An 18,593-nucleotide genomic window follows, 5' to 3' on the forward strand; every position below is an offset into this window, starting at 1 on the left:
ATTCCACAAGTTTGTAGAAGATGTCTGGAGAGATGTTGAGCCATGCCGGTTGGATAGTCACCCTATCTACCACATCCCATAAATCCTTGATTCAGCCACACCATTCTTTGAAACTCTCCAAAATGCTCCTCAAACCAATTTTGGATAAATTGGGCCTGATGTCACTATGCATTATCCTTCTGGAATATCATTGTGGGGTTACATGAAGTCCATAAACAGCTATAAATGCTCAGCATGCAGTGAAACATAGCGAGCACTGGTAAATAATGTGTTTAAGTGGACCAGTGGACCCAACCCATGAGAACATATTGCACATCACTATGAAACCACCACCGACCTGCACAGTGCTTTGTTAACAACTGTGTTCTACTTCAGGGTCCAGTTAGCAACATCTAACGGTGTCTGGTCTCACGGTGTTAACAGAGGAATTTTGGAGGGTATTCTACTTCCATATCCAATGTAAGATAAAGAACGCTGCACCGACCTGTGGAATGTGCATGTGAAGCCTCCTGCACTGATTGTGAATATTATTTCTGCCAGACATGCTTATCTGTTTACACTGAAAATTCTAGCCAGATGCCATTGATCATTAAGCACCTGTGGGTGGCCATTGCCTGTCCACTGTGGGTGGTAATGTCTTCTATGATGTATTCCCAGTACACACATAACACTGTGGATCAAAGAATGTTAAATGCCTGCACAACTTTGGAAATAGAATATCCCATCTATCTGGTACACACTGTCATGTCTCATTCAAACTCCAATAATTCAGATTGTTTTGCCATGAGCATGCTGGCCAGTGTTCAACCTCATGCACAAGATATGACCTCAAAACGTATACAGCTATGGGCATTCCCAAGCCATTCCTTAAACTAACACCACTTCATAATCAATTTACATACTGCTGCATACAATTTACTGATTCTTGACACATTAGTGTATATTTATCAGTATGCCACTCGTGAATTGAGACTGGTGCTACAGTTTGGATAGGATGTGCTTCAAAGTGATTTTCTGAGTGTTGAGAGAAAGAGAAAGAGAACGAGAGAGAGAGAGAGAGAGAGAGAGAGAGAGAGAGAATAAACAAAGAAAATCTGAAAATATTTTTCATTCAGAAAAAAATGCTGCCACACAGACTCTGCAAACAACACTTAATGCTAGTGCTAATGTTCATATAGATTATTGATGGCTGCTCTGACTTTTAGTGAGTTATATCTATCAGCTCTGCTCACCAACAGGAGCACTATTTCTGTTTCCAAATAGCTTTTAATTTACTTGTAGTGAGATGTTTTCCTACTTGCCAGTATATATTTTTGTCACAACGAATCCAAATGTAAGCATTAAAGAAACATTTAAGTATTAATTACAAGATTTTAATCTGAATCAAATTTAATCAGATTAAGTCAAATATGGAAATGAAGTTTCTGATGATGATCTGGCTGCACTACAAGCAAAGGAGTTACAGGACCTATTTCACTTATATTTAAAAAAAAAAATTGCTAACATCTAAGGTGCATTTTGGAGTTCTTGCCTTACTTTTGGTTTCTGTTTTACATCTGTGAGTGCATCGGCTCTTTTTCTGCCCCATTTGGTTCAGTCGTTGTGTGATGGTATCTTCTCTTTTGTCTACTTTGTTGTAGCTTGTGTCCTGACATAATTATGTTGTTGCTCGTACAAAGAAAGACTGCATCAGACATGGAACCTACAAGTCCTGTGTCTGTTTCTGATGCTGCACTTATGGTCCTTTAAAGGAGCTGGAGGTTGAGTTGCAACGACCACATGTACAGGCTCTGGAAGTACAATCTGAGATGGCAGTGACGTTGTGACTTGTTAGAACTGGAAGCAAGGATGATGTGAAAAGGCAAATCAGATTGGTCCCCCAGTTTTGAGAATCTATAGTAGATTGGTATGTCAAGGCTGTAGAGCCCATTGCAACCTCATTGCACTGGTTAAATATGGTCTAGCCCCTTTTGCTCCATAATCCAAGAGTTCAAAAGATACAGTGTTACATGGTTAATAGTTAGGGTTGGAGGTAGCCTATATAGTTATTATTTTAGAGCATACATTAAATCAGTCAGTCAAATGTTTGTGGAGTTTGCCCAAGTGAAGATTTACCACTGAAATTCAAAAGAACAGTAATAAGGTTATTATTAAGATGATGCTGAAATACAGCTGCATTCAGTAATAAGAAACAATGCATACGAACTATAAGTGTAAATTTCGAGTGAGTGTGTGAGGTAGTCATACTAAGCAGAAAGAAAGTTTTTTGTTTTATATATATATATATATATATATATATATATATATATATATATATATATATATATATATACATACACATACAAAATAAAGCATATATATCTCACCCAAAACAATTCCCCCAATCAATTAAACTACATGTGGTTTTTAATAAGAAAATATTGGATTGGTATTGATAACAGTTGCCATTCAAGATATCAGATCAGTACCAGAAAAACTGGTATTGTGGCATCTCTAATCACAATACTTTAAAAAGTAAATGTGATAATAAAATTTAAGTATCTACTTCTATCTGAGATGTCTTTTGGTTTCCATCTTGTGTTTCCCGGGGGTGAGGGGGGCTTATGACTTGCATTTTGTATCCTAGAGTCACAATAATGACTACTGCAGCAACATATACAGCAACACATTACTGGTTTTGGTTATACTGGCAGTTGGAAATATGATTATTGCTGCATTCATATATAAGCTTATAGTTTGTCACAGAATTGAAGGTGCCCACACTGGTGGCTGTTTGCAGTTAGCATAGTCATGATCACCTTCCATATGTACACAGAAGCACCACACGATGTGTCCACTATACACTTTGGTATTCTTGGATTTTTTTTTCAAATTCTGACCTTTTGGCCACAGGGGCAATAGCATCAGTAGCAGTAGGTGTATTTAGGCAGTGGCATCCTTTAATTCATACATTTCCAGTTGTGATAGGAGGCATTGTTTGACAGTATTTGAGTGCTGGGAAACTAGTTGCTTGTCTGTTAGTGTGGATGAAGGCCTTATCCTCATCTATAGTTCCCCTCTGGCATTTCATGTAGTCTCTTTCTTTGGGCTTACTGTTGTAGTAGTATCAGCTTCATGTTATCTGACCTAATCCATAGCACTGTTACGTAGTCCTGGTTCATCAACATTTTACACATACCTTGTTAATCTGAGTAATGTCCAAGCCATCAAGACTGTCATTGTTTGTGCTCTCATGTTTCAGAGATGTTCTTGGTAGTCTTGCCATAGGACACTTATTGGGGTTAATAGTGATTTTTTTCAGTCCTCTGAAATCACAAGCATGTAGTTGTATAATAAGTTCGGTCCAATAAGATGTATTTGAGTGTAATTTGTAACTTTGGCAAGAAAGACTGAATTGTTGTTAAGTAAACATCTGCGAAGCTGTGGATATAACAATTATCTTGATAAATCCATACATCCTCAGTAGTTAACAGATCCAGATATTCAGAAGGCATTGTCTGCTCAAAAATATTGGACTGTTCAAGTCTATTAGCCATATTGTGACAGCTTCTATGTAACATCTCAATCAGCTAACTTAATTGTAATTGGACCAATCCCATCTTAAACCTGTATGTCTCTGAGTGCTCTATCATTCAGTCCTTGGCCTTTAATTGTACTGATTATCTTGTCAATCACACTATGCCTTGTGGAAAAGAAAGAAGTAACCATGAATAAAACCCTCGCCACAGACTTCCAGGAAACAATAACAGTTTATATCATCAGTTTATATAATATACAAATTAACTCTATTTTCTGTGTATCATAAGATTTATGAGCAATTGATCAAAATAAATTAATACATTTAAACGGTTGTGAGTTTACATGAGTACTGTCAACATAGTAAAGTAATAGTAATGGTAAAGAGCATGGAACATTAGGAACTTTATTAGTTATACCTACTTATAGCTCCATGTAATGGCATCATACAATTTATAGTCAGTTGTACCATTTCTGGTGCTACTTTAGTAGAAGTTATTTGACTGATGGGAACTTAAGTGTATACAGCCTTTCTACTAATGAGGGCAACATTATAGCTTGCAGGTGAATAGCTCTTATTTCAGGACCTGCCAGCTGCATACATTTCTGTTTGATATACCACTGAATAATCTTATCCTTATAACAGTTCAGGATGATTTAGGAGTGAATTTTGGAGAGCATATTTACTCACTGCAGATAACATTCCCTTGGATCAGCATGCTTTAAATTTACAAATACTATTTGAGTTTATTTATTTGGAACTCCTTCAGCTGTATCCTAGCACCCTACCAATCTTTTTGTAGTTCAGAGATTATTAATAATTGGAAAATTGGTAGAACTCAGTAACAACTAACAAAACTTGTTTACCAGATGCTTTAATAAGCCCAGAGAAAGGCTTTTATCTTTAATCTTTTTATGACTATTCAGCCACCGTACAGCTCCCAGTCTAGAGTGGTGTGGCTTGAACCAGCAACCTTCCAATTACAAGTCATGTACCTTAACCATTAAGATACCACTGCCCTAAACAGGACACAGTTATAAGGATTAGAGCTTGCCATCACTATTGAGTGTGCTAAAGTATGTTGATGATGATACTACCCTTCTCCGAGGCCCTAAACTAAACTAGATTTAAAAAAAAAAAATTATTCATCCTTTACCAGAGTAATTTACCATACACGCATTCCTTAATTACCCTTACAACTATCTTCCATTAATAATATTTTTACCTGGAGTATGTTGTTGGGTGTCTTTTTTTAAAATTCTCCTTGTGAATAAAAATAACTTATATAAGGAAAAATGTATATTTTCATATAAGATTTTCAAAATACCAGTTCTCTTGAGGGTGTCTCCTGGCACTAATGTTCCCTGGAACATCACTGTGACTTTGAGCCCAAGGATGGTTCAGTGTCTGTTGGTTTAATTCTGTAACGGAAGACCCTAACTCCTCAAAATAGAAGCACAGACAGAATGCTGGCCATTAGCACGGCATTGCTCTCAGGGCTGGTGGATCCTACCCCGGTCCTCGTGGGGGATGCAGTAGAGATAATGGAGGTGTCTGAGGTCAAGCTGCCCATGGCACTCTGGCCAAGCAGGGGAGACACACTCCAGAGCAATGTGTCGGCTTTTCATTGTACCACTCATTAGCCATTGTTCACGATTTCTCATCTCACCCTTACAAACTTCCATCATCATCCTGGCATGAAGCTGACCTGCACCGATGTCAGTGGAAAAAAACAGATGACTCACTGAGTCACTTCAGAACAATAGTTTGAGGTGACCAAAAGCTCAGAAAAAAGAAGGTATATATAAAATTCCACCTACCAAGACACCCTGATCAGCCATTTTCCAAAAGTAAAATGATAATCTTTTCTACTCATTTGCAATTAAGCTATTTTGGACATTTGAAACAGACTCCTTGATAACATGCTAAAATCACAAGATATTTACAAAATTAAAGCTGCACATAGACATACCCAGACATAGACATAACCAACCGTTTGTGAAAGTGATTGTCCATGGGATGTATATTACAGGATGAAACTTTAGAACAAAACACTAGTATTCAGGCCATCTAGACATGTGTGAAACACACTTTAAAAATACTAGCTGACACCTTTTTCAAATTTCAGATAAAAGAACACTAAAAGAATGACAACTATATAATTATTGAAATGCCACCCAATTCTCTTGGAGAAAAGCCTTCATCTCCTTTTTCTGTTTTCTATTGAAAGTGCTGAGAATACCTGGGATTCTCCAAGATATAATCAAGTTATATGTTCTGTGTATGTACCACATGAGGGGGAACAAAGTTCTAGCTGTCTACATGTCTGTGGCATGGCAAGGCTGTGAAATGGGGTACGTCTTACCCTGGCATATTTGGAACCATAAATGTCAAAACAGAAACAACTTTTTGATTGTAGATTTTAGAATTCCACACTTTACATACATAGCTTTTTCATTATACTTGATTCAAACAGGTGTCATTTCAATTCATTCACATTCAGATTATTCAGATCAATTTACAAATTCATAAACAAGTTAGAAGTGCAATAAATTATAAGAACACCCAACAATTATAATTTTATTTTTTATTCAAAAAACTTCAAAATAGGTTTCAAGTTCAAGAAAGTAGAATAAGCTTAAACACAATGCAAAGCATCATATACAGACGGATAAAATACATTTTATATACTGCAGACAAGCCATTTGGGGTATTACATATGTACAGTATGTAAACATCTATGTACAACATTTTCTTTTACATTAAAAAAAAAGCTTTGCTTCTGTTTTCTCTTTGTATATATATAGATATTTTAATATTTCGCACTAGCATTTGTACTACAATAATGAAAAAAAAAACATTTACAGATCTGTCAATCCATTTTCTTTTTTTTTTTATATTACAAATGTATTTCCATAAAAATATATCTCTGTACAAAAGGTTTTTCATTTATTTGTTCTCCTATCTCCTTGTGAAATTCACACCAGGCTAGTCCACTCAGGTACACTCATTTTTACACTTGCTTTTCAATAGATCCCTTTTGGTCAAAGAGCAAATAACCGCAGTCTGACTGTTTTTCATGAGACTTTGTCTAGGCCAAGCAGTCCCCTAAGTCACTCAAGGCCGGGCACTTCTCTCTTGCTGAGTGGAGAGGAATGCATTGTTTGGGTTTCAAAATGAGAAGTTAAAACAAGTGGACAGCAGGATCTTGAAAGGTGCATTCTAAAGTGTTTCAACATATATCTCAATTATTTAGTCTAATTACTTCTTTTATCTATGGAAGAATACATACTCTGGTGATAAAAACTCCATCAATATATGTTATTGTATCATTCAAAATATATTGAAAAATATGGATAATTATATTTTCTCTGGGGATATTTTAAGATTTAATGAAAGTAATAATCTGATTAATTTTCTTTTATGAGCCTATGAACTGGTCATCATTTATTAGTTACAGTGGGGAATATGAATGTAAAGGTATTTAGCTACAGTGCAGGAATTTCAAAACAAACACAAACCTGAGATACATTCAGTGTAGTATGGATAATTCCACTTTGAATGCTACTTATTGAGTATGATTAAAATTACACCTGGGGCTGAAATGAAATCATGAAAGGGCAAACAAATAAATCTTATGTCCTTTACCATAATGCAAAAGACATAGAAGTATCTCACCAACAGAAAGCAGCTTGAAAACTAGAATCAGTGAGGTTTTCACTCTGGCGTGGGGATCATGGAAGATAAGCAGTCCCCTCACAGTTCACCAGGACAGACAAATAAACCTGGCTCAAGGTGATAAAGAAAAGCCCAATGAGTGTGCTTTCACAGGTGATGAGAAATATGTGGGGTCGCTGGCATGTCACCGACACCAGAACCTGCTCATCCATCTGCTCTGTCTCTTGCAGAGTGAGAAACTGAAGTGACATCATGGATGATTGATAAGGGAAGGTGCTTGTTGAAATGGAACAATGTTACTTCCAAATGGCTTTCAAATGGCAAAACTGATTTTTTTTTTAAATTGTTAAATGTATTTAATAGGTCAAAACAATACAATACAGGGAGGACACATCTGTTATCAGTGCCTGTTACTAACACAGGGAAAGAGACTCATGATTAGCAAAACCATACATGAGAGCCAAAGGAGTAAAGCAGATGTTTATTTTGGGTAAAATTCTAATGAGCAATTGGATCGCTGCAAATGGGTTTAAAGGTTTTCTCAATGCTAAGCACTGTTTGCTCTCTTATTCTCTATGTGTTTTTTTTTCTCTTGGGTTGCATTAGATGATGAACTCTGAGCCTAACGCAGCAGAAAGAAAACCAGTAACTTTGCATTCTCCTCTGGCAGTTGTTTTCTCTCTCTCTCTCTCTCTCTCTCTCTCTCTCTCTCTCTCTCTCTCTCTCTCTCTCTCTCTCCTCCCCCCCCTTCCCTCCCTCCCTCCCTCCCTCACCTGGAACTGGAGAAAGACAGAGCCCTCAGTAAAGCCAGATGTTAGGGAGAGGCACCAAGATGCTTAGGTATGAATAGACGAGCAAGTAGTCCAGAAACACCACAGGTTTTATAAATTTTCTAAGATTCTTAGTCTACCAAGTATAAAATGTGAGATAAAAAGGGGGAGAAGGGATTTTGCTGCCCCCTTGTTTAAAATCCATGCCTTTCTTCCTAGGGTTTGCTTAAGAAATTATATGCTAAGTGTTATCATAGTATGTCAACACTAAAACAGTAAATCAGGTCATACACTGTTCATCATCTTTGCTTTGCAAAATAGCCACTGAATGTATATCAGGGAAAATCTGCATTTTACCATTAGAAACAGGCTTAGAGGATACACAGTTCAAATGACATGTGAACGGAGATGTCATTCAACTTGATAAAGCAATTTGAAAAGAAGAAAAAAAATCAGGTGAATGGCAACAGGTTTAAGACAATGTTCCTGCCAATCACTTTGTCTGTGAAATCACAAGGGAAATACAATCTTTGCTTTTTCCATTAACTCACAATTGAAACAAACACTGGGCAATATTATATTCAGCTGAGATAAGCTTCAGATTTAAAAAGTAAAATAATTGTAAAAGCAATTACCAAAAGAGAAGTGAAACAGACTGAAGAACAATTCAGACACTTCTTTCAGAAGCAGTTTTCTATGTCAGCAATTTTAAAAGCTCATTGGAAATGCACGCCAGTGATAGTAGGCACTACAAAATTAAAGGCTTTGAAGGCTGTACAAAGCCAAAATCAGGCAAATACATGTAAAAGAAGCAAACGCCATATCAGTATGCTAAACAACTGTACCATTATAAATGAATTTATGAAGCTTCAGCCTGACATTGTAGTCATCAGCTCTAGGCAGATATTTATAAAGGTGTCTGTGGGACATGAGTGATGAAGACAGACTGAAAGTATGATAATAATCTGCTGCATAGAGCAGTTCCCTAACATTCACCAATCCATCTAACTGAGAAGACATCATTTTTAGTTGGACACAGATCTTTGCAAGCCCATCGTAGCTCCATTGCCCATGTTCTCTGATTTGCCGAAATGTTTCGGCTTGGACTATTCCTAAAGGCTCCTTTCCTGTACAATCCATTAAAGTGTTTTGTTGTTGTCCTTGTTTTGTTTGTTTCCGTGTGTTGAGGAAAGTCAGCTTTGAAGAAAGAAGTCAACAACCATTTCAAAAAGAAAGCAAAGGGACTGAGAAAACAGACCTCAGCAGCCCTCCAAAGAATTCACAACTGCCAAAAAGCCAAGAAGTAGTGTTTCTGCATGCTGCCTGGAGGCCACAGGACCCAAAGCCCTCCTTTACTGTTTACTTCAGGTTGTTTAAATAGCAGTGAATGGAGCTCAGGACATTCACTGCAGAGTAATGAGAACTGGCAGGGGGGACAATGGCACACAGATGGCCCACATAATAGACGCAGGTGTCGTCTAGGCCCTGAATGTGCATCACTTTTCCTCCTGTAAATGCTGAACCCCCCCCCCCAAGAAACAAACAAACAAACAAACAAACAAACAAACAAATCATAGTACAATGAAGATAATTTGCCGCAAGTTCTGCCCCACCTTTCACCATTTCCATTTTATTTCTCACAGAGCAGTGCTAATGATGGAATTCTTGTCTTCTAATAAGCCTCAAAATCTCATTCAACTCCAAATCAGCCTCTGTGGCTTTAAGTAAAAATTTCAGAGGAATCGATCGTGAAAGTGTCACTGAACACCAGTACCATGAACATATTTTGCTGTTATCTGTGATCTTGCAGTGCAGGTGTGAAGAAAATAAAAGCAAAAACGCACCCTCCATGGAGAAAATGTAGAAAAGTAAGACAAAGCTCCGACTGTCCAGGGTGTTGTTCTCACTGGTTTTGCTCAGACCATGACTGTCCACAAATCCCTTTTCACATAGAGGAAAAAGCATATGGCCCAAGTAGTATCTTGCTACTTAAAACCCAGTGTGAAAATAAGCCACTCCTTGTCTCTCGCTCTTTTTTTTGGCAAGCAACAGAGTCGAGTGTCACACTCCTCCCTTCTGTCATGCCAAGTTCCACAAGAAGCTCACCCTGGGAATAAAACAAAAAACTCACCAAAAAACAGTAGATGCATGTAAGAACAGGTAGAGTTTCAGATAACAGACACTGCTGTGGACATCTCCAAGAAGCGCTTATGTTTTCCTGTTCCAGTGTTGTTGTGTTGTTGTTTACTGCCTCATCACCAGGGAGTGATCGCTTCTTGCTATAATTAGACTCTTTTTAAAAATGAAGCTAAATTCTATTCATCCCTTTTAGCCCAGGCACACAGCCTGGACTTGCCTGGTGGGGTGGGGTGGGGTGAGATGGGGGCTCCTTTCGTGCGGGCAGGGGGGGTTAACAGGGCCTCGGCCTGTGAAGTCAGGGATGAAAGTGGAAAGGTTTGGTGGAGGAGGGTTGTTAGGATGAAGGGAAGAAAGAGAAACAAGACAAAGAAACAGAAGATGAAGAAACAGCAGAATAAGAATCAGAAGTAGTACCTGTTATTTCAAGTAATGTTATGAGCATTGGTGAGATTTGAGATTTTTTTGATTATAGATTTTTTTGATTATAGACAATATTCCACTAGATGACTGTAGTTGTGCAAAACGCAAGAATCCAATTATGAAGAACCTTGTACATGTTTACAGTTAGCATCATGGATTTGGTTTATTTATGGACCTCTATGCAGTAAAGGTAAAGTTTAAAATAATTTTTGATTCTCTTTATTCCCTCACCTCAGCAGTTTGTTATTTGTTTTGTCTGTGGGCAAAGCCAGTGCAATAAAGCTTGCTTTATGTCTAGAATTTCAAAGTTTTTTGTTTTATTTTTTCCTCAGATGCTACAGTCCAGCAAAGCACATGCCAAATTGATAGTTTGTGAAATGATGGATGGAATTTCTATCAAGTAAGACTACTGAATCATGTGAATGAGACAAAAAGGTCTATGTCTTGCCCTGAGGGTTCTGTTGAGCTATTATATTTAATTCCATGCAACTTTGTGCCTTCTTTAAATGAAGCACATTAGATACAAAATTAAACAGCAAGTGTGTGTTGGAGTGGAGGTGCTCAGGGCACTCACCAGTGATTAATAAACAATTTTCAGCACTGGATATTTGACTGTGTATGCCACCTCGCAGCTTTGGTTATCCATATAAACTTCAGCCTAAAGTGTGCTCAGTGTTTTAGTTTTGATAAACCTTTGAAATTTCAGCTTGGATATATTTTACCCTATATGTAAATCATATGGTCTGAGTACTTGATGACTTACTTGTGCAGCAAGCAGAGGCTATACAGCTGTGCAGACTGTGCTGACCGTGAACTCAGACTCATTGGCCATGATGTCTGTGGGCTGGATGTTTCTGTCGTACATGGGGTTTTCAAATGTCGCTCTTCCGTTGGTGTTCTCGTGGCCTGCATAGCCATTGAAGGGAACTTTAGGTCTTTTCCTGATGAGCAAAATGCATCATGATTACTGAAACTGAACACAGGACTAACATAGGATTGAGCTCCCTGTTATCACAATTGTACAGTACAAACAAGACAGATTGATGGGTAGGGGCGCAACATATCCTCTGTGCCATCATACTGATTTACCTGTGTTTGTAGAGGTACAGAGCGAATCCTGCTATAATCATGGCTATAAAAGGCACTAAGATGGCTGCTGCCACTGAACTGCTGTTAGATGCAAAGTTGTAGCCTGTATTCTCCACATTTGTGTCCAGGCCCTCTGCAGAAGTGATACATAAAAAGCAACATGTTAAAAAAGCACAACAAACCAATACAATACTTTGCTCTATCAGAATGAACACACTTTTCTTCTGAAATGATTTCAGCCACACTGGGGCATGTCCAATTTTACTAAACAGCTCATTTGAAAATCCATTATTTCTAGAAGATAATATTTCACACTTCACAGATTTAACTTACAAGTGGAAAACTCTGTGACAATACGTATACTCAAATTCATTTTAAAGTGACAAAATAAAAAACAAATAAACAGAAGAAAGTGTGTTCTATATATTTCACTTATGTAATAAACTTAACAGACAAACATGGGGGAGGGGGATGTCAAATTCTATTATTCAAACAGAACTTTTAAATTATTGTTATGTAGACAATAAAGATGCAGTGGTTTGTTTATTTTTCAATTTAGTCCACAGTGACTCCCTAAACAAGAAGAGAGTAATAATGCACCTGTTCATCAGACAATGACAAAATTATAAAGTAAGATCAAGAAAGAGTGGAAGATTCAATTAGCTCAATTAGCTAGACTATGAAATCCACAACAAATGAGATAATGCCTTAATGCTCATATCTGTCTGGAATTGAAACTGCCCTCTGCCATTAGTGAAGAGATTTCACAGAACACCCTATTCTTTGGCCTCCACAAGACATCCACCATAATTGTGTAGACATCACACAGTAGCTACAGACATTCATACAATTCTCTCTCCATTCCTGTCTCTCTTGACCAACAACCTTTAATACTTTAAATCAAGAAGGACTTGTTTATAAACAGTGCTAGCTGTGTTTAAATAGCTCTCTATATAAAATCTATATAAAAAATAATTTTAAAAAATGTGTTGACCTCTACCAAAAATAAGATTAACAATGAATTTTATTCATAGATAAACAAAGTAGACCCAATTACAATCTGGACATAACAGCAAAGTAGTAACATGCAAAATAATTCCCTCTGAGAGAAATATGTACCTAGCCTCTGAAGCCCAAACTGTCCAAATCCTTTTCCTCTAACAAATCCTTGATACACAAAGGAGTTAGATGAAGGCATATATGACACCTGTGACGAAAAGAGAACAAACAATTAAAGACCTCATATTATAAAGTCAATACATTTTTAAAATGTCAAGAATGAGCTCTTGAAAGGTAAAACGTGTCAGTGATGTGGAATACCTTTTACATCTGACATTTAATTTCAAACCCAACTCATTCCTCATTCTAGTGAAAAAACATGCTCATATTCAAAAACACACACTACTGGAAGTGCATGCACTCACACACACACCTACACAAGCCCTCATGACCCACACTTTTAATTACATTTCCCAGCTGCTTGTCTCCGGTGCGTTTTAGTGGAGGGCGCCCCGTCTGGCCCCGATTACTCTGCAATGATTTAACTGACGTTTTAATTAAAAGAGAAACTTTCTCAGCTCTCCTATTCCCAGGAGTGGTGTGTGTGTGTGTGTGTGTGTGTGTGTGTGTGTGTGTGTGTGTGTGTGTGTGTGTGTGTGTGTGTGTGTGTGTGTGTGTGTGTGTGTGTGTGTGTGTGTGTGTGTGTGTGTGTGTGTGTGTGTGTGTGTGTGTGGAGTTCAGGGTCTGGCCTCAGAGACATTAGCAAGTAGCCCTGGCTATAGTGGAATTGTGTATAAGGTAAGCAGGTAGGGTCAAGTATTCAGGGACAGGGATCTCTACCTCTCAAAGAAAATACAATCTAACAATACAACAAAATTAATCTTACAATTCCACAGTTATTAACAAATATAACTGCATATGGATAGAAAATTAAGTCATCAAATTTTATGTGATGAGGTGAACTTAAGGTAGTACACTTCAAGGTTATGTTCTGTCATCATCCCTATTCAAAATGAATGAGTTTGATTAAGTCTAAACATGCACACTTTTGCTGTTTCTAGTAAATTCATTGAGTTCACCAACCTTTGTGTGTATGGATATGAACATTTTTGGAATAGTAGCCATTGACGTTAAACCAAACTAAAATATTACTTTAAGGCTTTTCTTCTGATCTTAACCAAGAACAGTTCAGCCAGTTGAAGGTTTATACAACATTACAGTATGTTATACTGTACAATTAGAAGTTAGAGATGTTTAATCTTAGTGTCCCATATACAACACTTTGTATCCCAACAATTTGATATTATGTGTCCTGTTTTTCATGACATAAAGTGAATATCCTGCATCAATCATGAATACACATGGCAAAGTCATATAGGGGTATCCAGAGGCCTAAAATGTAGTCATGCAGACACACTATCTCATTGGTATGAACCTCACATTTCAGTTCACCAATCCCCAAATCCGCACACAATGCACAAGTTGTGAAATTACCAAAAGGCACTTTATGCTGTTGTGAAAATATCAGAGCAACTCTTGATGTAATGACAGGATTTGTGTATAAATGAAAATACTAGCATTGTGCTTATAGAGTAGTGATAGCGTTTACAGATTAATAAAAATACCAGTGCTAAGCTTATGGCATAGTGTAAATCTTTACACATGAATGAATGAATGAATGAATGAATGAATGAATGAATGAATGAAAGAATGAATGAATATACAGGCATATAAGATGATCTGTATTCAATGCTTTTTCCTTATGCTTGCTTCTCTATGGAAAGAGTGAAACACCTATAAGCACTGGCTGAGTTTTGTGCTGAGCACTTTATATATGCTTTGAGTTGAAACTCCCTGGTCTTTTGAGCAGTGACATACAACATGAAGAAAAATGGGTATTGATTGTTTAAAGGCCATGCTTGAAGGCCGGTAGTGCATGTAATGTAAAGGTCAGGGGTTTGTGTCCTTATATAGCCTGTTACTGATACTTTGACCTTGAGCAAAAATAATTAATAAAGCAATCTCACTATTTTGATTTAGATTGAGTAAGATCTGTCACAGCTGCATTTAACAAACATCTTTATATATTTATTTAAATGCACACTTCTTATGGTCTTGCTCTTGCTGTTAACACAGTACCTAATCCTTTCTGAAGGGTGCTTTGTGACAGATATTACCAGGACCTATACAGGAGATTACATACATGCCCATCCAGTGCCCAATTGTCGATTTTGAACTTGTTAACAAAGATCTCCACTGGTCCTCGGATCTGGTGGACCTGCAGCAGCAGGTGAGCCTCCTCTCTCTTATAGGTACCTGCATGAGGAGACAGTCTGTGAGCACACTGCTATGGCTTCAGATCCATTACTATGGATGCTAGGAAACCAGAGAGCGGCATGTTAAGAGTGGGACAAGCCCAAGTCAGGCAAGTAGACATTAGCTTCCTGTTGCAGCATCAGATAATTGTGTGTGCGTGTGTGTGTGTGTGTGTGTGTGTGTGTGTGTGTGTGTGTGTGTGTGTGTGTGTGTGTGTGTGTGTGTGTGTTTAGAAGTCTATTGTTTGAAAGGAATAAAACTCACCTGCCAGATTGAGCTGCACTCCACTGTGGTCCATAAGGGTGCCATTGACACGGTTGCTGAATGGTTCAAAAGCAGTTATACTCAGCATGGCTGGCTGCTTCTTCCCAAGGTACTCATATGATCCCCTCCATAGAGAGTTCTTAGCAAACACTCCACTAGGCACTGAAGAAGAGTGAAATGGAGCAAGTTGTATAATTCTGTTTTATTTATTTCAGTTTTCTAATTGTGCTGTAAAATGCAGGCCTACCCTGAAGCTTTGTGTTTGGTGACTCTTGCACAGTTCCAACTGTTTTCCCACTTGGCCTGTTATCGGCTATGGGAGAGAGGGAATATTACCAGTAGAATTTAAATTACATTCAAGGTTCAATCAGCAGAATCCTGTAAAAGCCAAAGCTTCTTTAAGAATGTTTAGTTCTGTGCCTGCTTAGAGCCCAGGCTGCTAAAATTCTCCATTAACCATGACCAATTTCAACTAATTATCTATTAACTGCATCTCTATTCATTTTATAACACTTATCCCCTAAAACATGCTTGTTTGCACTTCAAGCCATCTGGAGAACCATAGCTTTGGTGAAGCAAGCACTATGGGCTGCAGAAGATAGGACTGGGAGAAACATTTGCTAGGCAGCTAGGAAGAAGTGACGCCCTTTTCTAACAGTACTGTAGGAAGTAATAGATCCACCCTTAAACTCAGAGTAGGAGCTGGATTTTATTAACTGTCAGAAACCTGAAGTTACTCTTTGTCAGCTTTCCCATGGGTGCTGTTAAAATCCCTCCACTGTGAACATCCAGTGGCACAGTACTCTCCCCATCTTTATAGCTTAGCTCGAAAAACCACCAGTTCCATAGTTCACACACTTTCAGCTTAAGATCCATCAAAGCCATGATTTGCAAGTACTGCTCTCCTATCTCTAGGCATAGTGAAAAAGACAATTGTTTGTCTGATATTTTGGTTCTTTTTTTGTGTTAATTGCCATGTGTGCTAAATAGGTCCCATTCATGAGTTGGACATTTAGTGTAATTGGAACACTGCAAGAGCACATTTGCTACTAACCAAATCAGCCCTCTGCACTGGGCTAATCAGAGCTCTACTAGTATGAAATTCCAATGATGGCATGATGAACTGAGCCCTCTGATGGTGCCAGCCTTTTAAGATGAAACAGGTGCACCCAGCAATTCATCAACATTAGCAGGAGAGAGAAATCTGTGCAATTAGCTGTTGGATATTAAGGCAATGTCTGTAAAAAAAAAAAAAAAAAAAAAAGCAAATGATTCACATGAGAATGTGTACAGGCTGCTAGACCCATACCTGCACAAAGGGGAGGCTTGCCGGTCCAGCTGCCATCAGCTCTGCAAGTGCGGTGTTCTGAACCTCCTGCCAGGTAGAAGCCAGACTGACAAGTGTAGATGAGTGTGTAGCCCAGAGAAGGTAGCTCTATGGCTCTGGCATCCGCCTGGGATGGGAGCTCAGGCTGGTTACAGTGATGAGCTAAAGGAGAAGAGTGGAGAGGAGCAGAGAGGAGTGGAGAGGAGCAGAGAGGAAAGAAGAGACCAGGGGAAGTGAGGTGAGGAGAGTAGATGGAGGAGAAATTGGGTAAGGTGAGGTGAGGAGAAGGGAGGAGAGATGGGGTGAGGTGAGGTAAAGTGAACACAGAAGAGATGAAAGGAGAAGTTAGGAAAAGAAAGGAGATGAGGAGATAAGTCATACTAAACTCATACTGCAGAGGTTTGAAGTTCTAATGGAATGACTTATCTTGAATACAAAAATAGTTTTGCATTATTCATCAGCTGTGTGAGAAGTACCTGCATGAAACTTAGACAGCAAAAGAAAATAGCAAAACAACAAAGTCAGACACATTAAATGAAGTAAATTTTATATCAGAGACAACATTACTTACCTATGCACTCTGGCTGCATACCACTCCAAGTGAGGTTGGGGAGGCAGGAGCGGGAGATGGAACCGAGGAGCAGATAGCCCTTCCTACAGCTATAGAACACCGTACTGCCAATCTGTTTAGAACCAAAGCCGCAATTTCAATAAATAACATGCCAATCTGAAGAGCAGGTCTTTTGAAGGCATTTTTTCAATGTGATGTTTTTGGTACCTGGTAACCTTGAGTGTTGTTTTGATATCCAAACAGAGGGATACCAGGATCCACACAACTGGTGTGACTGGGATCTGAAAAATATCCCACATAAGAAATCAATAATGCTCAAACAAAACTTTAAGCAGCTGACTTCCCACAAAGGCCACACAATTCAGAAATACAAAGCAATATATATGAATGTCTACAAACTATATAATGGGTTAGATGTCCATTGATTATCTCAAAAAACATGATAACACTGACAGTATAATTTTACCCCAGGCTTCATCTATGTATAGAAAACCAAGTCAGCAGGTTATACCATTACTGTCAAATTTCATTTAATATTGCACACATAAACTGTTCTGACTCTGAACTTTAACTCCTTACCTATACAAGATGGCTGAGTCCCACTCCAGGTTCCATCATACTGGCAGTATCTCCGTGCAGAGCCAACCAGGACCAGTGGTGGTGAGCAGAAGAAGGTCACAGAGGAAAGATAAGTAAAGCCTCGGTCCTCACGCCGGCCCTGAGCTGGAATGCCTGGGTCCCCGCAGAACACAGCTGCCACAGAGCAAATCCATTCTGTCAAATTGGCTATAAACTGTGACCTTACACATTTGCAAGGGCATGCAGGGCCATTCTAAGCAAGACTTACGAAAGCACTGAGGCTTTTCACCACTCCAGTTGCCTGAGCCCTGGCATGTGAGCACAGTGGGTAGAGAGAGCTGGTAACCCTGGTTACAGGTGTAGCTAATGCTGGAGCCCCACTGGAAGTCTGTCCCCATCACCTGGCCATTAGGGATGCTGGCTGGCAGCCCACACACAATAGCTGCAATAGAACATCGACAATCACTTGGGAAACAATGCCATAAAGGACTGATAGCAAGAATAGGAAATGCAATGTCTTTACTGCCTGGAAAGCATCTGTAATCTGCCATTTTTTTTTACCAGACCCGAAGTGCCCAATCCTAGGTATGGTGAGGGCAAAAAGCAGTGTGGGCTCCAGCCTCTGAGTGGGGCTGTACCTTTGCAGACAGGCTTGGTGCCGTTCCAGGTTCGGTCCTTTGTGCAGATGAGCGTGGATGCCCGGTCAGCATCCATGGTGAAGCCTGGTGAACACTGGAAGCTAACAATGTGGCCATAGGTGAAGTCATTCCCCAGCCTAAGGCCATTTGCAGGCACACCTGGGTCTCCGCAGTTAATAACTGAACAATGAGAGAAAAGGAAACATGACTGAAGGATAAACACATGTGACGACAAACAACCATACATTTCCCTACAACATACAGTCATTTTATTAGCACCATAAAA

At 38.7% G+C, this 18,593-nt stretch overlaps 1 protein-coding gene across 3 annotated transcripts in view; it reads right to left on the reverse strand.

The window, feature by feature from the left end:
* Positions 1–6,100: 6,100 nt before the first annotated feature.
* Positions 6,101–18,593, reverse strand: part of csmd2 (CUB and Sushi multiple domains 2) — a 194,523-nt gene continuing 182,030 nt past the window's right edge. For all 3 annotated transcript variants that reach the window (XM_081701997.1, XM_081701988.1, XM_081701977.1), the window contains 13 exons: positions 18,308–18,487; positions 17,938–18,111; positions 17,670–17,843; positions 17,298–17,371; positions 17,091–17,202; positions 16,502–16,681; positions 15,440–15,505; positions 15,193–15,354; positions 14,816–14,928; positions 12,733–12,820; positions 11,614–11,746; positions 11,288–11,465; positions 6,101–10,391 (listed from right to left, as the gene is read on the reverse strand). In XM_081701997.1, the coding sequence (XP_081558123.1) occupies positions 11,306–11,465; positions 11,614–11,746; positions 12,733–12,820; positions 14,816–14,928; positions 15,193–15,354; positions 15,440–15,505; positions 16,502–16,681; positions 17,091–17,202; positions 17,298–17,371; positions 17,670–17,843; positions 17,938–18,111; positions 18,308–18,487 (1,616 nt within the window). In that variant the 3' untranslated portion in view covers positions 6,101–10,391; positions 11,288–11,305. The remainder of the gene's footprint in view (positions 10,392–11,287; positions 11,466–11,613; positions 11,747–12,732; positions 12,821–14,815; positions 14,929–15,192; positions 15,355–15,439; positions 15,506–16,501; positions 16,682–17,090; positions 17,203–17,297; positions 17,372–17,669; positions 17,844–17,937; positions 18,112–18,307; positions 18,488–18,593) is intronic.

This window comes from Electrophorus electricus, chromosome 2, assembly GCF_041902795.1.
Source record: "Electrophorus electricus isolate QZ-2024a chromosome 2, ASM4190279v1, whole genome shotgun sequence".
Classification (NCBI taxonomy): domain Eukaryota; kingdom Metazoa; phylum Chordata; class Actinopteri; order Gymnotiformes; family Gymnotidae; genus Electrophorus; species Electrophorus electricus.